The sequence below is a fragment of the Epargyreus clarus genome, unplaced genomic scaffold (assembly GCF_041222505.1).
Source record: "Epargyreus clarus isolate Ecla_fem2 unplaced genomic scaffold, WU_Ecla_fem_2.2 ptg000029l, whole genome shotgun sequence".
NCBI classification, from domain to species: Eukaryota; Metazoa; Arthropoda; class Insecta; order Lepidoptera; family Hesperiidae; genus Epargyreus; species Epargyreus clarus.
Window position 1 is genome coordinate 12,240,326 of NW_027332235.1, and position 26,182 is coordinate 12,266,507.

At 33.0% G+C, this 26,182-nt stretch overlaps 2 protein-coding genes across 2 annotated transcripts in view; one reads left to right on the top strand and one right to left on the bottom strand.

Moving 5' to 3' along the window:
• The window catches only part of rg (A kinase anchor protein rugose), a 584,238-nt gene that overhangs the window by 11,274 nt on the left and 546,782 nt on the right, over positions 1 to 26,182 (bottom strand). Inside the window, exons 40-42 of the mRNA XM_073089384.1 lie at positions 13,025 to 13,140; positions 2,595 to 2,707; positions 1,971 to 2,111 (exon numbers count right to left, since the gene is read on the bottom strand). Of these exons, the coding sequence (XP_072945485.1) occupies positions 1,971 to 2,111; positions 2,595 to 2,707; positions 13,025 to 13,140 (370 nt within the window). The remainder of the gene's footprint in view (positions 1 to 1,970; positions 2,112 to 2,594; positions 2,708 to 13,024; positions 13,141 to 26,182) is intronic.
• The window catches only part of LOC140754375 (trehalose transporter 1-like protein), a 58,574-nt gene continuing 38,801 nt past the window's right edge, over positions 6,410 to 26,182 (top strand). The window contains exon 1 of the mRNA XM_073089381.1: positions 6,410 to 6,705. Coding sequence (XP_072945482.1) covers positions 6,671 to 6,705 — 35 coding nt within the window. The 5' untranslated portion in view covers positions 6,410 to 6,670. The remainder of the gene's footprint in view (positions 6,706 to 26,182) is intronic.

The window sequence follows — 26,182 nt, forward strand, 5'->3', positions numbered from 1 at the left end:
ATGAAAGATATATCTACACTTTGGATTTTTTTTGAAAAATTGCAAGTTGTTAGTGTGTTGCCAGCAGTAAGATTAAAGCTATACTTAAGAATTTAATTATAAGCGAGATAAAATATAAAAAACTGGTCGTAACGTCGTGGTTTTTGGTAATAAGATACATAATAATATAGGTTTATTGTTTTAAGAGGAGTAATAACAGATTTAATTAGAGAAAATAACGGTGTCAATGAAACGATGAAAGATATGACGCCACTTTTGTTGATTGCTCGCTTTGTTATAGTAATAACAGACGCAAGGATGATTAATTTCTGTTTATTTTTAGGTTATCATTTATCAACAAGTGAATCCATCTACTATCGTTACGTTGTGAGACAATGGCTAAATAATAATAAAGAAAAACTCAATTAGTTTATCTAATGATCGGATGGTGTTTAAAGTTGTTAAAACACTTTTTTCAGATTTTTCAGTAAATTAAAATGTAGTTTTTCTGAAATTAAGAGATTTTTCAGAGACGTGTAAGCATTTGTAGAAATAGAAAAACTTATTAAATTGTAGAAGTTAACTAAGTAGGTACGTAAAAGTCAAATGGAAGTTAACTAGAACCTAAAGTTAAAAACCTTTTATCAAATCTAATTTATGTAAATTATAAGCCATGATTTGAGTGCATTGTTAGATAATAATTGTACCTACAAGCCTGAATAAAGTTCTTAAAGGTGTAATACCTGTATTTACTTAACCAGTCTGTATAGTCCTACCTTGAGATCGATTTACACGTAAAAATACCGAAAAAACTGTATTTTGCGTCACGATCATTCAGATTTTTATAACTCATCCTGAATTTAAAAGAGGATACAGAAAAGTTCATTAAATTAAAAGCTAATTGCACACGCGGCGTCGGTGTGAATTGAAACGAATGTTGCGTTTCGCCGCCGTTAATCATGGCGGCGCGCGACGCACTTCATTTCGGTTTTAATTTTACGAGCCACGCATGTGTAGGGGGAGTGGGGTTGGTGCAGGCGGAATAAAAAATATTAAGTATTTGGTTTATTATACAATATAAAATATAGATAATATGTCTTTTTAATCTGAATAAATCAATATTTTAATCGCGGTTATACATAGGTAACTATGGCAAAAAGATGACAACAGGAGCTTACAAAAAGCTTACTATGACTCCTAAATAACTGAGCAGCTATTTAAATTATGTTCAGTTATGTATTTTCTATAATTTACGTGTTAAATTTGAATGTTTTACCTATAATGCGGTTGAGTGATTGAGTGTAACATATTTAAAATCCGCCGTCACTGTGAACGTATCCTAATGTGTCATCCTAATGGCGCAACGGGAGTTCTTTATAGAGACAATTACCGGCACTAAATATAGGAGGAACCCTGAACTTAGAACGAATGAATTTATTAAGTTATATAATATAAATATGTTACAATTTTAATACAATACTGGTATCAGAATAACTAGTTTTATTATCGTTGTATGTTGCCCAAAGATTGTATGTAAGATATGTAATATTTAAAAAAATATTTATATCTGTTCTTTTTATCATAGACACATATTCAATTTTATTCATCTACATGTACATAGTACTTCCATAGTAGGCTTAGACATAATTCCAAAATAATAGCCGTTTTCTAATTTCCGAAGAGATTTTGACAAAAATAATAGGTATGCAAAATGCGAATAGTATGTACCGCAAGTCCTTTTAGTTCCAGTCGGCTATGGAAATATGTGAAAATATTGAAAATGCAGGAAGAAGGAAGATATGAGCGAGGACAAAGCCGCGGTTGAAATTATCCAAAATATATGTTATAGCAACCATAGTTACGCAAATTCAGTAAAAAAGCAAGTGTGTATATCCCTATAACCCTGTGACGCTCTGATAGAACGACATACAATGGAGACTTAGTGTTAGGGTTTCGTTTTCACCTTAAGGGTACGGAACCTCGATACTCACAATGCGGACCATCCAGTTGAGCACGAACGCGGCGGTGGAGTAGTGCGTGCCGTAGTGGAAGGGCGGCGTGGAGTCGTGCTCCCACGTGTTGTAGCGCTCCTCGAAGTATGCGCGACGACTCGGATTCAGAGCGCCGATCGGCTGTGGGGGGCATACGTGTTATACAATTATATAGTGTGTATTCTGTAGATTTATATGTTATATGAACACCAGAGATTTAAGGGAATAAATAACTAAAAAACACGCTAAAATCATAAAAGGAGAATCGTTAAACTTGACAAACCTAGAAACAAGAATGAATGGAATGAATGAAAGAGGACAGGAGAATGGGACAGAATTATTAAGTGGGTGAAAATAGAGTTTAAAAATTCTGTTACATACTCAGATTTCAGCTGCTATTAGCTTTACAGGTTATGTATGATCATACCGATGAAGTTAATAAAAGGGTGATAATAAAACATGCTTTAGAAAAAAATAATCGGTCGATTTCGGCTTTGTAGAGCGTACTTACATATTCGCGTGACTGGGCGCTTATCCGAAGATTGTGTCGTAATTGACATAAGAGAACAAATGATTTAGACTCCTGGCTGTAATGCGATATGCGATAATTCTACCTGAACATACCTTAGATAAGTCTCTGTAGTTGGAGGGTTGACTAAGGTCCAGCTCCTCGCTCTCATAATTGGTGAGCACCCACGGGAACACTGGGTACTGGTTCAGGTCATTGTACGTGCGTCCTGGAGACAAAAAATATTTTCATTAAGCTACTCTCTATTAGGAATACGGATAATTTAAACAAAAGAATCAAAGAAATTTCGTAAAAAAGTTTTTGTTGGTACATCATAGATGAGGTACAACTGTTCAACTGAATGTCATTAAAAAGACACAATTGAGGCTATATTCCACCGCGCTGACGAAGTGTGAATAGGTAGACATCATACACCTTTATTAACTGATACCTAGTAGTAGTAGAGGACTAGATTAAGCTAGAATAATAAATACCACTCCTTCACGTTTCATTTAAGTAGGAGGCGACTAATGAAACCCAAATGATTTCTGCAGACTGCTGTTTAAAGTGATGTGTTCGATGGCAAACTTGTGACGTTTCAGATTAGTCCTCAGTAGGCACTTGTTATTGGCATTAGATATTTATTATTAGATATTTGAGACCAGTTAGCATCAGGTGCATTATTGCTTATGCCGTAAGCGTGTTATCATATAAGCAAGTGTTACATACACTTGCAGGTAATTTTCCAGAATTGCTATCAAACAGAGTTCGCCGTGCCTCACGTAACCAAGGGAATGTGCATCAATTGTCGTCAAGCAGAAGGCATCCCTTCGACAATGACGTGTTACTATTAACTGCCAATGACACTACATAGGGCTGTGAAACTGTTGTCGGACGGTAGGCAACAACATAACACTGCTGACTAACTCAATGGTTCTCCACCGCTTCACAGCCGGCCAGGGACGAATATTGTGAATCGTGTAATTGCCACTAACTGCTTCAAAATTCTGCATTTGTACTACTTGCATGGACATATGTTTATTATGGACATTTATTATTTTAATTTTAGTAGACTACTCATGTCGAAACATTGTAATACTATTATTTTTATATGCCATGACGTTAGTTAAGCGTACAATGAGTAGATTCAAAAAAACATCTTTGATTTTTCCAAATTAATGGGTGATATATTCGACGGTGATATTATACAATTATTATTGTGTTATAGGAAATTTTAAAATCTGTTTAATATCGTTATATAATTTATATGTTATTTATCACTTAGTATATTACCTAATTAAATTTCTTGGTCGGCAACCCTAACACGACGCGTGCATTTATTCGCATCGAGCTATCAGTGTGCGCGTAAGGAGCACGTAAGGGTCAATACAATTGGCATGTCGTGTTACCTACATACGCGTGTGACAATGCCCTTATCAATCTATTATTAATTTGTTTAGTATGTAGTTCTTATGCATTTTTCTTGAGGTAGGTATACAAATTATGACATATCTATTAAAATTAGTCATAAAATAGTACGTTTAAGTCCAGCCTTGCGTTACTACAAAGCTATACTGGATATATGGAAACCTGTAAAAGTGGGAAAATTTCACGAAAATTATATCTAATTCTACATCATTTTTGTGAAATTTGCCAATTTTAATTTGACTTATGTCTAATACTACATAAATGAAATTAAAATTTCTTGCTCTACAAACGATACATGGTTGTAACATCTTAAATAGTTTCATGAACGAGTAACACAAATATAGATTGTTTACATATGACGTTGGTGCTAATCTTGGCGAATGACGACCTGTTTTTCAAACTGCACTACAATGCGTACATACGAGTACAAAGCAACACTATTACGATAATAGCAAAAAATATAATAGAAATTAGTTAAGATATTTCGGAAACAGGAAAACTTTACTTTGCCTTTGTTAGTGAAGTAGGGCAGTTACCTTTTTGAAATAGGTTAACATTATGTAAATTAGATAGTTTTCTTTGTTTATTTTGTTTCAAGACAAACAATTGCTAATTGAAACTGAGTTTTAAAAAATCAAAGAATAACTTCAAAGTTAATGTTTTACATTGAAAACATGCTACGCAAAAACTTTAAAAATGTCGTAAAGTTTTCTTAAGAGGTAATTAAAATTAATGGTGAAATAGCAAAAGTCGACAAAACCTACGTTAGGTCCCCATATTTCTTTACTTCGTTGATCATATCACTTATATAGGTATCAAGATTTTGGCTATCATGTTTTATTTTTATCTTCAACCCATAGATTAGTACAGATTACTCACTCCTAACAGGAAAAGTACCCAGTTTTACCCAGAGAATTGAAATAGCTGCGTAAAAACGTTTTGCCACGTCTCCGTGCTAAAATGCCCCTAAAATATTTGAAATAATTATTTATTTATTATATAAATTACGCAGTTATGTGAATGGTTCAGACCATACACACATACTACCGTACAGTACCGTACAGACATACTAGTTTAGGGCAAAATGGTAGAGTTCACAGTGAAAATTTTATGCAGCTTTTCATTCAAGCATGTGACATTGTCTTAGAACATGTGCTAATTAATTCCAAATCAGCTGTGACGTTACTGTTATATATGTATTTACAATCATCATACAACACTTCTAAACTATGCTACTAGAATTGTAATATTTCATCGAATGCCCACAGCTATGATCGCCGTCAAAAGAAACGGTTATCAAAGGATGTATTGGTTAATCATTTCATAAACTAACGTGCCGTTAAGGTCAGCGGCATGGTATTGTTTGCGGGCCGCGGCGGGACAATGGAGGGAAACTTGACCTCTTCTCACAATTGTAAAATATTGGCAGAAATAATTTGATAATATTCCCGATGAAATTGTAACAATGTCAAACTGTAGATTTATTAAGGTTTCAGATTTATTAGTAGGCCATTGAAAGCTTGCAAATTTTTGGGCGTAGTGGGCAAATGTCGGACACCGCAATTTTATTTTTATGACGTGAAACAATTACGTTGTAAAACACTACGGTCGCAAATTTTCAACTATGATTCTATAACTTTTAGTTGAAGAACCAAAAATAACAAAGTAATTAACGAAAGTGGATCCTTTTACATGGCATTCCAACTTATGACTTCATTAACATATCTTTCATATCTTTATATATCTTAAATGTATCTTAACCTATCTTTCTATACTTTAAATTGGGTACATGTCTGTGGACAGTTAGGTTTAGTTGGTTAATAACTTTGAACGCTCCATATCAAAAAATAGAATACAGAACAGCAACTAATTAGTTTTCCTACCTTGAAATTATATTAGTATCTCTATTTATACATACTTTAGTTCTAGAATTAAATACTAGAAGTAAATCAATACGCAAGATCTGGCGAACCATCGTTCGTGTTTGCACCTTATCTCAAATGCAATTATGAACTTCACGCAAACAATGCGATGTAAAAGATTTATTGTCCCACTATAAATATACCGCAGATATGTGTATGGATGCAAATGGCATTGAAATAGGTAGAAATAAGTAAATTAAAAGAATGATTTGATTTAATTAAATCTTTTCAATACTATAGTGTTTCAATAGGTTGGCAGAAGGTACGGAAGAACAACATTACCTATTGCATAAATTGTGTTATTAAAGAGATCGATTTGTAAATAGGTATGTGATACTGTTACATATGTGTCTTAGTTTTTGATTCAAAAATGATTCTTATCGAAAAAATTACTATTTGTGATTTGTGCAATACAAAGTTTTGTTGCACCCGTTGCCCTCTGACCTATCCTACAGGCACACTTAGAGATGTAAACACGCGAGAGGTCACTTTATCACTCGTCGCCTACAGCGATCCTATTGTTGTCTTCACGTGACCGCGTATACTTTTCCCTACTGTCGTTCCGACGGGCCATTCGTCAAATGAATGCCAACTTTCGCGGTCGGATCGCATCTCAAAGCGTGTAATCGATGTTTCATTATTGAAAATAAAATAAAAGAAAAAAAAAACAAAAGTGCACGAAAATCAGTGAGAGTGAGCAAAAGTGAAATTGCTGTGACGTTAACACAAGGCTGTACGCGTCTAACGTTCGTTGCCCGCGTTCGAACACTATGACGTTTGTATATTGGCGGGAAATATAATTTTGTCTGTGGCTTGCGTGTTTTTTTTTAATTAGAAGTGACATGCGAAGATTTAGGATCGTGGAAATGCTGAAAAGGTAGGAAAATTTGTAAAAGTCTACTAAAGTCTACTATTTTTCAAATACAATGTAAGACATCAATTGTCCCTATTACTATGTTGATATCCTAAGAATAGAAACAAATAAGATAAATAAACAAATTTTAGTAGATATTAGATCTATATGTCTTTGCAGTTAATAGCCAAAACAAGTACTTACCTATATTTAATTCGCAATTTGGTAATAAAGTCAATTAATGGCCCGATAGCAAACTAATGAAACAATTAAGTAGTCTACAAAGGATGAAGTTATCTAAAAGACTCTACACACACGTTTAGAATAATTTAAAATTATTTTACTTTATTTTTTGTAAAGTACAAGTAAAAAATAAAAAGTACATGACGAATACATTAATAATATCTTTATAGGTATGTCGTTAAAATTATACTTATAAATGGGTTCTTTATAACAATTTTCCCGTACACGGATTTTTAGACAAAAAGCCAGTAAAAGAGATTCCATAAGCCATGTTGATCTCCGATGAGAATAGTGCCCTATTTACGTAAGTAGCGTGTAACACTTCTTGCGTTTCGACGAGAGTGTGTTGGTGCTGGCTGACTTATGAGGAATATATGAGGCGACTGTCTAAATCCTGAGGAATGGAAAGATATCTAATGAAAAATTATCCATTTACTGACAGTGTCGTGCCACGTGCCATGTTCTCCATGCCCTTAGCAATTGACAAGTTTTGATTCATAGTTTTTCGTAGGTGCTGCTATGATACTAAAGCAGAATTCGTAAAAGAGATGGCTGCAATCAGTATGATTACATTTTGTAATATTATGAGTCTGATTAAAAAAGTAAGTGTTGTTAATGTAAGTAGACAGTCTCAATTATATTAAATTCGTTGTTCTAATAGAATTAGAAAGGAAGCCAATGGCCTATAGTTCATATCTAGAACGGTTACCGCGCACCGCGTTTTCTGGCGTACAAAAAAAACGTTTTTCGATTTTTATCCAAACGATATGCTAATTTGGCACATAATTTTTGAAATAGTGAACGAAAGCGTGACGAATATGAGTGGTTTGGCCTACTTCTATAAGACGTACGAGTGTGATCCTGTTCCTCCCCCGGGGGAAAAAGAGGGGCCCCAGGTAGAGCTGCCGAATATCGAGTAAGTTTTAAGACATAATGCACATCTATGAATTTACCTAAAAATAATGAAAACGAAGCCTCCTGATGCAATTAAAATAAAACTTACAATTTTGCCAAGCTTTTTATTAATTTGCTATGATAGTACGTAATTAGTACATGTGGATAAAATTTTTCAACAATTTTTATTATTTCGACTATTCAGCTCAAATTTGAAATAGTTACTTATCTAATAAGTAATATCTTTAAAATGGGTATTGGTAGACTTTTATACAAATATAAATGTTTTACAGCGATAGAGCGAAAAATAAAAATACGGCCACCGTGAAAGTGGAAATTATTTTTTTATATAATACCTATCAGTGAGCCCGCTAAACTAACCACAAATATAAATTGGCAATAAGTAATGTTGAAACCTGAAACACGAACCGCCTGTTGTCGCAAACTTACGAAACGTAACGTTTATGTAGTTTGCTACAACGTTACAGGCTGTTACGTAAGTGATATCTCGTGTATTTTCCGCATTTTTTCACCATCTTATTATATTAGCGGTTATATGAGCATTGCCTACTTGTACGACCGCCTACCATTTTATTTTTTCATAAAGCATAAGAAGATCGTAGTTTATTATTTTTAGAGTTATTGGTGGTAAAGAATTCCTATTCTCAAGGTTAAAGTCGTTAATAAGCCTTTATGGCTTTAATATTATATTTACATAACGAAGAATACACGCAAAACTTTTAATAAGAAAAATAATTATTCTCAATGAACAAATGCATCATTGTTATTTGATGATCACAGAAAGCGATTATTGTTTCTAATCAACTAAATTTTGTCTATTTTAAAATTTACTAAAAAGTGTTTAGTCTTGCCAATATTGATGTTTTTATAGGTATTACTCAAGCATCTTAAAAAAATTAAATCGATTCTTATAAACGTGTTACGCAGATTAAGTAGATTGTGGACATAATGAAGCACTAAAGGTAGAAATTAGAATATAATTGCTGAAACATGTTTGCGTCTTAGATGGCGTGAATTACACATTTTCATTGAAACTGTTTAAGCCTCGTGCACTTTTAATTGCATTGTATGTGCACCGGATATAAGGATAGATAACGTAACGTTATTTCATTAACGACATTACTTTTCTTTTACTTAAGGTATTTCTTTTTTCTTTGAGATTCGTCGATGTTATTACATACCTCAATGTATTTATTTCGGATTTATTCGTATTCATCTAATTTCTTTTAAACGCTTTAACAGTTTCTACGTTTCAAAAATTCTAAATTGATGAAACGCATATTTTTTTTCAATAACAAAGCAGTTTAGTATAATTACACCTTTCCGTCCTGGAACCATAGATTAGTAAAGATTACTAGTACTACTAGTAAATATTAGAAAATTTAACCAGTTTTTAGAATTGAAATAGCTGCGTGAAATAGTTTAGTCACGTTTCCGTGTTAAAATGTCCCTAAAATATTTATTAATTTATTTTGTAAATTACGCAGTATTAGTTACTTATTCGTAAATTTTCTCTCAAATATTTTTTATTTGTCAAGAATGCAAATAAACAAATGACAAACAGCTGACAAATCAGCCTTTTAGTGGCTTCATTCAATTACAAGGCGGCGAAGTATCTTTGCTTTTCAAAGCCTGACCCGCAGCGGGGCCGCCGCGTGCGACCCACGGTACGCAGCGTCGGCGCGCAACTGCTGTGAAGAAACAGTATACAAGCGGTCACCCGCAGCGTGCAAACGCGCCGCGCGTGTAAAAATTCGTCGAAGTGACGCTTCTCATACTATTTTTCAATACAGACATGCGAGCGTGTACCCGCTAGTTTTAGTGGTCACTGCGTGTGCGCTAACCCTTAACAAAAGACTGCGAGGATCAACAACAACTTCCTAACTATGTCGCAAATTGATCTATACGTATTGAGTATTGTATGATAATGAAGAGAACTCGTGTTCTTTTTTTGAATTATTAATTTATACAGTGATAAAAACTTACTTTCTAGTTTCCAGAATCGTAGACTAATATTTCGTATTATGTTTTTTCGCGTAACGAGTTCAAAACAAAATAATTATTTAAAATGTTGTTTTTGATTGACTTTAGTTACGACGATAGATTTTATCTACTAATCAATGCTTTGGTATGAGGTTCAGTGTCCCTCAGGGGCCTCGTTTCCAATGCCTAAGATATCAATTTTCTAACTTGAGAAAGGACCTTTTTTCAAAGAGAAATATCGTTATACATGGAGATTTCTACGTTCCCCACGAAGTTGCCTGTTTAAGGGGTCTCCATGTTTTTATACTAGCTATAAATATATCCTATTTTAAAAAATGACGCGTGTTTGTGTTAAATTTAAATGCATAATTCCGTGCATAATACAATACATCTTTGCATATATTAAAGTAATTTAGTTAGTGCTAATGTTATGCAAAATTATAATTACGACGACAAATTAATCATCAAATTATTCGCACAATTTGCGAGAGAAAAAATAATAGTTGAACATGATTATTTATAGTGGGGCCGCCTATTGTGTGTAAATATCTGTGTGGCATTCGTGAAGCTATGTTCTTTGTTATTTACTACATTCCTGTAATTTTTATTTATTAAGACAGGTGAAAAATTAGACAGATATTTTTTTTATGTAAAAGAACTAAAAAACTAGAATGCAGTGCACCTAATGTTAAGATGACATTGGCTTAAATGCCTCGGGTAAAGAGCAGTGTAATCTCTATTTTGACAGTGAAAATCTGCAGAAAGTCAATAAAATGCAGACGAAAACCCAAAAGGGTTTTTATTTAAATCTATGGATCACATAATAATGTCTGCTATGCACTGTGCTTCGGCGACCGTAAAAACGAATAATTTCAAACGGAAACGCTGATTTCCACTTCTAGGATGTATGCCATACTCACATCTTATGATACTCGTATAAATATGTGTAACACCTATACAAGGAACTCTAGTGTGTGCTGGGAGTATTAGCGCAAAAGCGTATTTTTTAACCCAAAAATTGGAGTCCTCGTGCTCCAATTCCACGGATCACGCGCGGTGGTATTGAGGGCGGCGGCAGCCGGAAGGTGATTCACTGCGTTGCATGTGACCATATTGTCATGTGCTCTGAATTGGTCCATTCTCCAATGCAGAGATGCCCATTTCCTCATAAACTGTGCTATTACGCCACCGTCGTCATAGGCAACGCTAAGCGTGGAGAAACTAAGCAGTTGGCTAAGTCTGTTTTTATTCAGATCAAAAAATATAGACTTAGCATCTCGAATTAAATGTTAAAGTGTACCGAATTTTGACAAATTACGTTGTTTACACGAATTCAATTATATATACAACGCAGATCGTGACTATTATTAGGTTTAGTACAATAAAGAATTTCAGATAAATCTCATGAAAAAAGAATCTGCCATCAGTCGTTTAAAATCATAAGGTACAAAAAAACTTTAGTTAACTTCAAGAAATTTACAAAGTCGTTTAATATTATTATTCGCTTACGTGCAAGTGCATTTTGTGGCTTAAGGTCCATTGCTCAAAGTTCTAAGAAGTTATGTTAGATGTTTTTCGTCTAAGGCTTCGAATGTTTTAATCTAGTGGTGTGAATTTCGGGCTAAGCACTTCAACTACTATTTATATAAAGGCACAAACGCTCATGATGCCAATTTTTATCAATTTTCTCATACATAATATTTCTGATTAGGTAAATAAAACATCGCTTATTTCTTATATATAACCAAAAATAAAAACATTGTAACTTATAAATCCTTGAAGAAGTAATCATGTTAATTCTTTCCTTAAAACTAATTATAGAAATTACGATCACAATTGATGAAGACGAATGACGCAAATTAATCGCTATCGATTATAAAATTACAATATTTAGTCGTTTTCCTTTTACTTTAGATCAACAAAGAAAATGTGATTTGAATGATTAACGTAAAAACGCTAATTGTAATAAATAACGTTGATCTCAAACACGCAACTTGCGTTTACTATTTCTCGTATACAATCGTTCAATATTTCATCATCTTTTTATATTCTGGGTTCCGTAGTTTCAAACGAAATAATAAAGTCATCCTGTTTTTTTTATCAATGTCAGTTTGATGGTTATTAGGGTTATTACCACGGAACAAGAAAAGTGGTTATTACAAAATATTTTTCTGGAGATGTCTTGAGGTAACAAGTTTAATACATTTTGTTTGGAGCCCAGTCCAAATATAAGATATTAACTCGTAATAAAAAAAATTAAATGCTGTTTTATAAAGAACAATAAAAACGAGAACCTACCTATTAAAATTTAAGAACTTCTTCCATTTTTTCGCTTTAAGAATTACAAATTCACTTACTGATAATATAACATATACCTACTAAAAATATAGGCAATACAGTACAGCATAGTTAAGCAAAAAAATAGTTTATCATAGACATAGCTACGAATTAACTTATACCAATCTAATTAGCCAATTCCAATCTAATAGCCAAAGGTGCGTAAAGAAGTTTGTCTAGCATTGACTAACCACAACTTCACGGTAACGATAAAATGATAAATAAAATTATCAATACAAAACAATAAAAGCCTGTGGTTTAAAAATCAACTTGCAAATTACTTTTGCTTGATGTACCTATTTATCTGCGGTTAAAGTCGATTAACATTATATGCTGTTGTTGTTTTATATATAGTTTCTTCGTAGAACTGTTTTGTGGAGCAAATCAGGAGCAGACGAAAGATTAGACTTCTGGCTAAGCAACACACTTTTACTCATATTTGCATGTTTAATGCAGGTACCTATATGGAGTTCTTTTACACGATTTTATTCTAGAGAGCATGCAGTCCACCTGTTGTAAATTGTTACCGTCACCTATTGAGTATTATGTAATCAACTATATCAATCATATTTGCATGCTTAATGCAGGTACCTATATGGAGTTCTTTTACACGATTTTATTCTAGAGAGCATGCAGTCCACCTGTTGTAAATTGTTACCGTCACCTATTGAGTATTATGTAATCAACTATATACAAAACAGGGTTTCTATCTAAAGTTGATGACAGATGCGTTGCCAGGCTAGAAATACGTGTCGCGGTGGTAGGTACCTTTTCAATCGAACAATACTAATTACTCTGATGTTAACGTACCGTTCATTTACGACATAATTTAATAACACATAAACAACAAACAAGGAAAACTCACCGGCAATAGTGTTGAGGAACATGAGATATTCGAAATTGGATATCTCCCGGCGTTGCCACTTCTGCGTCATGTTCGAGTTGCGCATGAGTTGCCGCGGCGACATCATTGAAGCGCGTCTGTAACAAAACAACGATTACGTTATCTACTTGCTTTAACAGGAAAAAGAGAATCGAGTGCTTACTTATTTATAAGTTCCATTGTCTTAATATCAATATGCCTAAGTAGCAAATGGCATTTAGTTTTTTTTTTAATTTCTTTAGATACTATATTCTAAGAAACCGGTGGATAATAAAGGCATTAAGGTTTCGTGACTTGTTTAAGTTACAAATTGACGTTTGGCCATATCAACCACAAATCTTGTAGAATTATTAGAAAATTAGATCATAACACATCAGGTGGGTTATATGCCGTAAAATTTTAGACACTACTTGTGTTTCTATTTGACAACCTTTTTTTGCTGATCATTTTCAGAGACTATTTTTGAAAGCGTTTCTTCACTACTTCATGCAGCTTTGTGACCCGTTTTGCTAAAATGTAATGCCGACCGTTGAAGGGTTATATTATGATACAAGATATGGAAAACAGCTTTTCCCTCTTACATAAGCTATTTACGTAATATCACCACCATGCTCAGTCAAGCACGGTGTTTACTGTAGTAACATTGTAATGTTCGTAGGGACATATATACCTACTTCATTACATATTATTATATTCTTAAGGGCTGACAGATGGTTCAATGAGTTACGCGTTGCTATTATTACAATGTAAATAATATAAAGTAACTGATTTGTAATATTAATTGCCTATCATAGGGGCGGTCGTCCGGAAAGGTTTAGCATTACAATAATGCTAAGAACAGGATGAAATATTACAATTACAGTAGTAGGTATGTATTACAATTACAAGTACAATATGAAAATATAATTGCAGTTGGTACATACTGATGGATGGATGGAAATACTTTTTTTAATTTAAAGTGTGTATTGTATATCAACTATGGATAGTTTATTACAGCCCTATGTAAAGTAGAAAAGCTTAATTACGTAAGAAATTTATTTACAAAGGGCATATTGTCAAACGATGCCTTTACAGGTATCGTTTGACAATATGCCTATATATAAAGGTCAATGTACCTTATAATAGAGTTACCTCTATTATAAGGAACATTGACCTTTATACTATTACATATAAACTATAGTTAAGAAACTATGATAATCATTGTATTTTTTTAACCCGTCCTAGTCTAAATTTTAATACATATATAAATTCTAAATATACGTGTTCATTGGTCTGAAACTCTGCAATAGAAATTGTTCCTAACGGTTACTATTTCTCTATGTAATCTATGTAATTTGTTACTCTATGTGTTACGTTACTCTTGTGTTAATCTATGTAATTAATATAGTCAACAAGTACTCGCCGTATAAGTTCGAATCAAAACTAAATTAAATTTACAAATACTAAAAATTATATTTCTTTGTACCAAGTAAAATTGTTTTTAAATCGTCGCATAATATTACAGTACATAACGATATCAGAATATCCCTGACAACCTGATGCCTTTGCTAGTCGTCCGTACTTGACCCAGTAGCTGCGTCGATTAAACCATAAACAAACAGACGCGATATCCAATCATATGTTGTGAACTTGTGACATTTTATTTAAGAAAATGTAATGTAACTTTTACGTTAAAAATGATCCGAAATTTATACGAATATTAAGAGAATAAATAAATAATCTATGCTAATATTATAAATATAGTTCAAAAACTAAAAAACACGCTTTTATGATAAAATCAACTAAAAAGTAGGAAATAATTTTCAATCTAGGAATCAATTAAGTAACAGTAAATTGTATAATTGTGAAAAAAACCACGCTTTTTTGTGCTCCACTTATCAATTTTCGAAAAGCACCCCAACATTTTCTACTTTTTAGTTGATTTTATCATAAAAGCGTGTTTTTGAGTTTTTTGAACTATATTTATTTTATTAATTTTTAGTGTTTGTTGTTATAGCGACCATCATTATGCATCGTCTATAAAAAAATCAATTGTCTATCTATTACGGTTTGAGAGATAAAGCCCTGTGACTCACGAACAGACAGCGGAGGGTTTCGTTTTATCCTTTGAGTACGGAATCCTAAAAATCATTCTACAAGATGGCATTATAGATATATTTCAGTACATTTGAGTTATAGGGAAATAACATTATTATTTTCCAAAGCTAAAAATCAATCTAGTAACTTTGCCTGAATGCTCCATAAGGCGCTTTCTCTCGCCTCGAAAATCGTTAATCCTGAGGATATTGATAAGGACAATGGTACAAAATGATTAAAATCGTGTATTGTCATCGGTTTTTGATAATTCTTCAAAATTTTGAATTAAACTGAACGTTCAAAGTGGATAGAAATCGGGCTCAAAGATTCCGTTACTGTTACGTACATACATACATACAAACGTACAACCCAAGCTAATAAAAGCGTGTTAATAATAAAGAGGAAAACTTTGTTTGGTTGTAATGAATAGGCTCAAAAACTACCGGATCGATTTTAAAAATTCTTTCACCATTCGAAAGCTACATTATCCACGAGTAACATAGGCTATATTTTATATGAAATATATTTGATAAATAGATTTTGAGGAGGTACAAAGCCGGATCAGCTATAGATCCTATAACTATAACTAATATGTCTTCCACCTCTCTAAACATAGAAGAGTTTAGTTTGTTAGGCATAATTCACCACATTAACCAAGTTCTTATCTTTTCAAATAGGTTTGATAACCTTTTGTAAATAATTATCAGCTGTGTAGTTTTCCTTATGATGTATTCCTTCGTTGATTAAGCAAGTGATCAATAATTTCTAATACGGATATAACTTAAACAAGAACAGAGACATAATGAAGGTACGCACTACCTACAACTGTGATCCATTCGATTTTTTAATATTAAGAGCGGATTTTTTTGTGCCTTGAACCTATTGTAACTCTTGATTTGGTAATAATCGATTAACTTTACTCGTTCGATATAAAAAAAATATTCGCCAAACACAAAAGGTGTGTCCCAAGCCCTTGACACTTGCCAGCGCACTTGACCCAGTACTGGCGTTGAGATTAAATTGTAAACCGCTGCAATAACGTGTAACGTGTCAATAAACAATGTAATTGAAAATGGCAATTTTCGTATACGCCTCTCGCTTATACTCATAGAGAACAAATGAGAAGCGAATAGATATGCCACCGTAGTTCCGATTAAAATATTATTTATACGATTTTTTAATGCAGAATCGTTCAACATGAGTATTCGATCAGGCGGAAAGGTGAACAGGCTTCATTTTTGTTATTACAGAGATTTTTAAACCATTCAATGGAGTCATCAAGGTCACTGCGATCCATATAAGTACATAATTTTCACAATCAATAAACCTTAAAAATAATTGTTTACAAGGTTACAATGTGATTCATCAATTAAGGACTGATAATTAAGTAAAATAAGTCTTGGAACTATTAATATAAGCGTCAAGTCGCCTTCATGAAAATATACTAATTTAATAAATAATCGTATATTCTATGAGGAAACTAGAAATAATAAATAATGGTGTTTTGTCAGTGATATAAAATGAGCTATTGGCCTGGGCATCCTCTGGAACAATCCAGCGAGCAGCGTAACATCGGCATTCTCGTACGAATATACCAGGGTTTATGATACCCTGCTGTTATGATCTTATGATTCGTCTGTGCGTAGCCAAATCGACATTGGCAGAATCCGTCGTGGTTCAAATCCGATCGCATTACCGCCGCATCTATTTCTGTCTTATAGCAGCAGTATCAAGTACTGATCTGTTCTGGTTTGATAGATATTATATCTTAATTCTCGAGAGGAGCCACACATCTTTTTCGGACATCAGGTAAAACTCCAATCCTATCTGGAGTTGATAACAGACATCCATGAACAGCAGTGTTACTTCACAATTAGTATATCAGGCGAACTGTATTTTTTACCTCTTCTTTATTATAAAGAGTTAGTAAAAGTGACTAATACACTAACACAGACTACCAGGCTAGCATAACGCCGCGGTGATGTTCGCGAACGCACAGTCAAATTAAAGTAAAGCGACGTCCACGGCGGTCGTCACCCCGGCGGCCGTGACCCGCTCGCGCTCACCGCGACCGCACTTGACTCGCGGAAGCTCCACTACTTGTACAGTTACGTTTGACTTTCGTTCCGATTGTTCCGATTTTATTTTGTGTACATTTTTTGTTCTTTAATGTTCGATACATTTAAATGCTAATAAAATATTTTTTTATAATGTAATACAGAGGAGCTGTTTAGTACAGCGAGCTCCGGGTCTAGTCCCTTAGTTATATGAGAACCAAGTCTAACTGAGTGACATACGAGTACACAAAGGGTTACAGCCAATGTATTTTGCGATATAATGACGTTAGTAATTACCAAATGGTGGTCTTTAAGTAGATATAATGAATATTTATTTTTTGTATATCATAAAATATTTTTGTGTGTAAAAATAAACATAATGTATCTACCTACTGATAAATGCCGACGGTGTTCAATAAATTTAAATTAAATTCGCATTACTAAATTTAATTATCTTTTATTTGGATATCTCTACATAGCCATGGCTTTATGTAACTTGTAAGGTTCTGTTTTGTCCACATACGACTAAATTTAATTTAATTATCTAATAACTTTTGAAGTAAATATTTTCCTTGTTTCCTTCGTTTTTAAAATATCGCGTTGAAACTAAATTGTTTTAATAAAATAAAAATACTTATATAACAGATCAAAAGTAGAGAACAATTAAGTGCTAATGTCTTTTATAATTAAAATGAATGGTTTTCATAGTGATACTTGGTTGTAATATGACGAGATATGTTAACAAAGGAAAACTTGAGTCTAAAATTGATTATCTATCAATTAATTAAAACCAATTACAAAACAGTTATCATTAATATTTATTTAATGAAACTGTAGTTTATATTTATACATATATTATATAAATATAGGTAATTCAAAATAATATTCAAAAACAAATTTATTTTAGTAAAGCATATTTTTGCTAGGGTCCTAAGATAAACGAGATAAATAACTTATGTGACAACCCTACGGTAATTGGAGACGTTACGGCATAATTGTAATGGAATATAATTACAGTAGCTACTTTGGTAGTCTCTAGGTAATAAGGCATAGTCCGCGGTAAACTGCTAGTCCGCTCCGAATATAGAAACTAGTCGCTTCGCAATAGAAAAAATGCAGGCACCCGTCCGCTGTCCGCTCTCGCCCCTGGTTACATAGCTGCGTTAGTGCGCCCTTACGTTACGGAGTATACGCTAGCTAAACCAGCGCGCAACAACTTCAGAGCGGACTAGAAGGTTAGCGCGGACTACACAGATATACAGAAGTGTCATCGGTAAAATATTGTATTTGTTTTATATGTTGCAAAATCTTACAGGAATTAGATAAAAATTACAATCAAACTAATTTATTTTAAGCATTGATTGACTTCAGAGGTCATGTATAGATATTGTCATTCTATTGAAGTAAAGCAATGCCTACATGGTACATGACTTGCTACATGAGAGGTCATGGATTGACAAGCGCATGTAAATAACTAACAATAGTTGTATATGGTTATCTTATGAACTATCTATACAACTATATGTAAGTTTGTATAAAAATTAAAAAATAATTAGTAAAATTATCAGGTTTTGCGTCTTAATTGTTTCAACACGTTCCTATACAAGACATCGTCATTCTAAATTGTTGCATGCAGATATCAATTATGTAGTTAAAAAACCAGTCAACAATACTTATTTCCAATTACGCTACTCGTAATTTTCGCGTTCATTTTCCAATCAGCAATCGAGGCAAGTGGCAAGTCATAATTGCCTCGACTTAGCTCTGTTGTTACGTAACGACAACAACAAGGCGCCGTTGTTGTTTCCTTACGTACACAAATTAAACGTTGTTACATGTAGGAAGTGGGGGATTATCGTGGAATCCGCTGAAGACGTTATGTTACGTCATATTAGTTCATTCAGATGTTTGTGGTTGGTTAATGAATGACTAACGTAATTCCGGATTCACTTATAACTAATCTTTGTGAACCTATCGTATTTTTATGCATCACGCTCGCACAAAAACAACCACGCTAACAGTGCTGGTTAGTATATTACGTATACTATAAAATTGTAGAGCAGTGTTAGACTAAAATACTATAAATAGTTGCGGATATATGAAAAGAATATGAAATTCAAAAGTAACTATATAACGATCTAATGGGATCTTTCTGTATGAAAGTTTCAAATATACCTACTGCCATTAAAATACGAACACTAGTTTTCGGCATTAACACTGCTAATACTTGATACTTAAAAGATTGATAATCATTTTTTCTAATTTAAGAGATTCGTCTCGGTATGTTCAAGGGAACAATTTATTTATGTATAGAAATTTTAATTCTAATAACACAAAAACGCAATATAAACAAAGTCATTTTGAAATTCACTCCATAATAACCCAAGCATTACTATACAGTTCAAAGCCGGAAGGTATCAAAACGGACAAGACCATGAGGTGTAATAAACAGCAATTATTTAACTAGGAACTAGCCGTAAATCCAATTTTGTGCCTTTAATGAATTATTCAAGATGTCAGATACAGATAACATATTAAGTTTTGTTGATCCGTTACGAATACAGATACAAAAAACGCCAACGCAACGAGACTCTTCTCGTGTTCTTGAAAACCTACGCTGTAATAAAAAATAACATTTGTAAATTGCTAAATTCGAATTTTTACACACCTTTTATGTTATCACTGATAATCCGAAATTAGAATGCAAATGTGTTTTGTCAATTTCATTTGTTTTGTGAATTTAGCGTTACTTGTAAGGTTTTATGTATAAACGATAAAAAATGCATTTTATTTCAAATGGATTATATTTATATTGTGATACTAGCTGACCCGGCAAACGTTGTGTTGCCATATAAATAAAAAATTAAGGGTGAACAACCCTTATCACTTAGGGGTATGAAAAATAGTTAGTAGCCGATTCTTAGACCTACTGAATGTGCATATAAAATTTGGTGAAAATCGGTAAAACCGTTTCGGAGGAGTACGGTAGGTAACTAACATTGTGACACGAGAATTTTAGATTTGGAAATAAATTTTTCATAATTTAAAAGTTTAATTTTAGGTTAGCAGTAAAGATAAAACGCAAAAACACAATATTATGAGGTGTATTTACAAATCGTTCTAAGAAAACTGCTTCAAAATGGGCCTTAATAGCTTCAGAATATCTTAATAACATAATGGCAATACTAATTGTTACACTTACATGTTATAATCGTGTTACGTAACAAAATTATTTCTATGGAAGGTTGTGGTTTTTGTGACGGTTTTCGTTATGTCACACAACCTTTGGTTACGTCTAATTATTTTTTATTACTATATAAAAAGTGGCATGTGCGAATGTCTACGCACGGTTAAAGATTTGGTAATAAAGATTAACATTTATTCTATAAGTAAACAATCATATTTTTTCCTCGAAATTACTATGAAAATTAAGTTTTTCTTCAGTATCTTACTTTTAATAGCGTGTACCAGAAAAACTATTTAAAAATAACACGACATACGTATTTAATTTAAACGCATTATCGTTGCCGTACGGAACCCTAAATTATTTTTGTAAGGGCAGTAAATGCCCAAAAAATCTATTCGTAGTTTCGTGTGAGCCGTGTAGTTTTTATATTTTTATGTGTAGATTAATTCTACTTTTTGTAAACCTAAATCAAATAAAGTGTTTGTATCTTTCCATAATTAATTACATGTTTATGTGGAAGTCAGTCGTGTGGAAATTGTTATCTATTAACTTCAGATTTATGATATTTATAAAAATGTTTATCATTTGGACATTGTTTCCGAAATCTTTAAGATACCGGCTTTATTGTCAAAATTTAACATGTTACTAATTCCAAATTTATTCCTATAGGTATAAATATATTTTTGGCAAAAGTTTATCACCATTTCGAAAAGTATTTCGTTATGCAGATGTAGCGGCGCAGGAAACTGTGGGTAAAGGTAGACGTTGGGTACCAACTGTTTCAACTTGTGGCTCAATTTGATGTGGTTGTAGATATCAAGGAGGATTGCGGTGTATTTTATCTTGTCGAAGTGGCCGGCAGTTATCATGTAATATTGGACTAAGTATTAAAGTAAATACAACATTCATATTGCATTCGCATTTTTAAAAATAACAATTCGAATTTTATTGAATTGTAATTATGAAAATGCTTTCCGAAATCATATAGGTTTTCCTATTCCACAAAACTTTAAATTAACCCACGATATATTTCATTATCCACTTCAAGCGCTATCAAAAGACAAAATAAAATGTTAACACATTTTTCACATTTAACTTATTTTTGTACTCGAAACTATTTGCATTGTTTGTATAAAGTTATCAAGTAGATAATAATAATGCACTTTCATATGGGTATATTTTTATCCTGATAAGGTATTTTAAAAAGTAGAACTGTATGTAGAGTCTAATGACTGAAACTCTATGTAGCGTTCCGGTTTGTATTTTATAAGTGAAGTAGATAATACTACCAAGTGAGGCGTTTCAATTATATTGTCAACACAACGGCGATCTAACATGTCTTAGTTCCTTAATATCAAGTGGATGTTCAGTAGTTTCTATTGTTGTGTTTCCTCTATTTAGTATAAGTGTTTATTTAAGTAGATTAGGTAAAGTTATATCCTATCTCTAAATCACGGATTTTCGCAAAGTAATGCCAATTTAAGATTTTGGAAAAAAGACTTAAACGTCTCAAAGATTTGAAATATTAAATCTTATAAATTAAAAAAATGAAATAATTTTGCTAAGTGCAAATTTGAGACAAAATCTTTCTATTTGTATATACATTAATTACATACATTGTAAGTATCTATATAAAAGTGCATTGCAAAGCTCGGGACCTTCGCAATCGTACAAACGAGTCGACAATACAAATATTAATATTTATATAAAGGTATAAAAGTGTTTATAGGTATATTAAAACGTTTAATGTGGGCACGAGGAAGTGCGGCACACTTCCTATCGAAAAGTGTTATTTATCTCGCGGAAGTGCCCGCTAAGGCTCGGTGCAGACTCGCTTTAAATCAACAGCAGTGGAGTAACATAAGATTAGGTTCATGTAGGTTCCGTTTTCCGTAAATGTTCTATTTATATCCAAGTTTTATGTTTATCGTTAGAGCTAAGTGTGTCCACATCGTCCGCTATATTAGGCACATTGATTTATTGGAGCTTAACTTGTAACATTAATCATTGAATCGATTTTCGATATAATTTCAGTGACACTTACTCTTTTGTATAGAATGAACTTTTTAAGAATATTAAGTCTATGTAAGAGAATAAATTAACAATACCTAAGACAATTCTTTGTGCAATATTTCTATGAAATTATAGTAGTATCAAATAAAAGATCATTCGTGAGACGGTCAGGTAAGAAGTAGGTACATATGCACTTGAAGCTAATATGTATCATATTAGTCTCCAGAGATTGCATTGTATTGATTGGCATCATGTTTAGTTTATCAAGTATCAGATAGACTACTTCCTACAGCTGGTTTAGTAAAGGCCTTCGTTAATGTGCATGGCGAATGTTCACCAAAAAGGGTTTTTTTTTGCATTTTGAGTGGAATACACAAGGATTTGTTAATTAATTAATATGTGTCACATATGATAATAAACGAATCAAAAGATGAAAGACCCAATGTGAATCAATACAACGTTATATAGATAAAGCTCTATTCACATTAATTGCAATCACAAAAATGACAGCGATGTTAAAATTTAATAACACGAGCTGTCATATCTGATATATGAACGATATTTAATATAACAATATGTTAATGTCGTTAATAGATTTGATTAGAACGATCATAATAGAAGGTAAGTTAGTACAATTATTTTAATAAATGATCCGATTCTATATTTAATTAGAACACATTCGCGGAAGTTCTCGATCGTCTAGATACGAGTACATTAGCACGACTATGTGACACACTCGTATGTCCGGTAAACATTGACATTGAATTGATACAATACTACAATAATAGTAATAGTAATTGTAGTAGTACTACTGCTACTAGTGATACGAAGTGAACTATGAGTAGGTATATCTTAAAATACTGGTTATGCGTTTATTTTTATTTACTTAATTTAATATATTATTATTTTTATATATTAAAAAGCATCATAAATGACAAGTAGATAAAATTACTTAATAATTTAAATTTCTAAATTAGTCGGCTTTATAATCTATAATAAAAAGTTGTTATAAAATTTAATCAAATCTTAAATGTTTTGATAACACATTACTAAGGACCCATTTCATGTGACGCGGTTGAATATCCGCATGCATGAATTAAAAATAACTGTAATAATAATTTTGAAGGTGGTAGAATTCTTTGTGATCGGATTCCGGCGGCACCAGTGCCACACCTATTTCTGCCTCATAACAGCAGCGTTAAGCGCTGCTGTATTCTGCTTTGAAGGGTGTGATAAGGTAGACATACTTTTCCGACGCGTTCCAGCTTACTAGTAGCGGCGCTATTACAGATCTCCATGGGCGGCAGTAGCTACATACCATCAGGTGGACTGCATGCTTGTCGGCTTTTCCTAAAGACTCGTAAACTCGTAAAACTCGTTTCAGGCTTTTCGTGTCCGAAAAGCATTTATGAAACGATTATACGAGTGTCACGCATGCGGGCCAAAAGCGCATGCGGGCACAAACCGCAAACTACAAAAATGTCTTTAAGAGACTAAATCGCGAACTCAAGTTTACTGCTTCAACATAGTTTAGAATACAAACACTGTTCTACGCTTCAAATATCCGATATGCATTTCCGTATTCAAAACATCTGTGTAAACAAAGTTCTTACGAATTAGGGAAGGAAAGTTACGAAAAAACTTGAGTGAATCAACACGAATATTCCCTCTTCCTTGAATCGATTATGTTTTTATCTTGTAAATTGTCAGCGTGCACAAGATTTATCGCAGTCTCGGTTACCTTAAAGCCGCATGAATACTTAATAAACTTGTATTTTATATTATCGTATACGGTGTTACATATATAGATAACATTGTTATTGTTGTACGTTATAAAATTGTTATATACTTTGCGTGCCTATCTATATTATTTAATGATAATGATGATGATGAACTTTTTCCTGTCGCGCACGTCTCAATTAACTAGCTACAGTTTCTTCGTCATCCGCATGTGTGTGTATATAAAATAATAGAATACAAATAGCATAAATACGCGTGAAAGGAAGACCGCTCATATGGGTGTTGAAGCTTAAAAGCTTAGACAACTTTTGTATGTATTTTCCTCAATCCTTGTTATTGTAAATTTAAGCCTACCGTATAAAGGCGCTGTCACGCATGTCGGCTACCATAGTGCTTTAAACCACAGCGCAAGACTGTTTTGTGAAATTTTTGTTTTTTGATATTGGCTATATGTATAGCCTTAATAGTTTTTTAGGTTTATTTTTTATGTTTTTTATCCAGGAAACTAGCATGCATTGTCATTTAGCGCCGCCAGTTCATTTATAAACCGTCCACGTGTCTGAATAATTAATCTGTTAGACGGCGACATTAAAATCAAACGCTTTGCACGTAATTGCAAACATTATCTCTATTCCGCGTTCGATGACTCCACTTTACCTTAACGTTTTTTAACATTGAATCCTAAGATATAAAAATGTTAATGTACCATATAGCAATAAGGATTTTTTAATAAATGCAGAACGGTACCCTTAGTATGAGTTTTAACGTTTTTACAAAAATTACTGTATTTGTATTTGTTTACGTATTTGCCCATACATTTCCAATCAGCGCCACTAGCGGACTGTATTAGAACAGATAGGAAATGTATGGTAAACACGTAAACAAATACAAAAACAGTCATTTTTGTAAAGGATAAAAATTTCATACTAAGGGTACCGATTACATAAAGTCCTACTCCTGGAAAATAAAGTGTGGTTACGAAAGAATTACGAGTTGTTGGGGCTAATAGGCTTAATCTATTAATGATGTCGTTTTATTGGATGACTTCTGATAACTGTTCTTAAAGTGCAACTCAAGATTTTCCTGTTAGGGACAAATTCTTTCATCACAGTAGTTTAGAATAATAGTATAAGTAGGTACAGTGCCAGTGCTTGCTACCAAGCAACCATTATATCCACGATAAGATTTAACGACTATTTATCGAGTGATAACAATTAGATCTGACGACTAAATTAGCTATGAAAAGTCACTATCGGTCACTCAAGATTAGTTGTCATCTACATAATCTTTTTCTCGGGTAGGCACTTTGATAAGTAAAGATACTTCGCTGCCTTGAAATTGAATGAAGACACTAAACGGCTGATTTGTCAGCTGTTTGTCATTTGCTTTTTTGAATTCTTGACCAATAAAAATCATTTTAGAGAAAATCTACGAATAAATAACTAATACTGCGTAAATAAATACTTCAAACATTTTAGGGACATTTTAGCATATAGACGTTGCAAAACTTTTTACGTAACTAATTCAATTGTCAAAACTGGTTATATTTTCTTGTTAGGAGTGAGTAATCTTTACTAATCTATGGGTAGGCACTAGTTACAAGTATTTGCACTTAATGTTTCTCATAAGATTACTAACTTTGCATGCTGTGTTATGTTTCCAGCACTAATTGACACGATTCCTCTATCAATCATGATCTAGGTTGATCTCGATGGGAGAAGTGCACTCAAACGCCTCAATGTCAGCTTGGCATTTGATGGCAACACGATTCACAGATAATACGACCCCGTCATCGTTTAGAACAGAGGTTCTCACTTCGATCACTAATTAGTAATTACTAAATAAATAATTTTGAGAACCCTTCGATCACTAATTAGTGATCCAAGGGTTCTCAAAATTATTTCGTTACACATTTGAACTCCATTGTTATATTGTGATCTAACCTCCCACTCTATGGACATCGGTCAGCGACAAGGTGAAGTTTGTTATATGACAAAGCTCGGAGATAAAAAAGGGTTGTCCTATTTCTTGGCATCACGAAGCCGAAAAAAAATAAGCTTAAGTGGC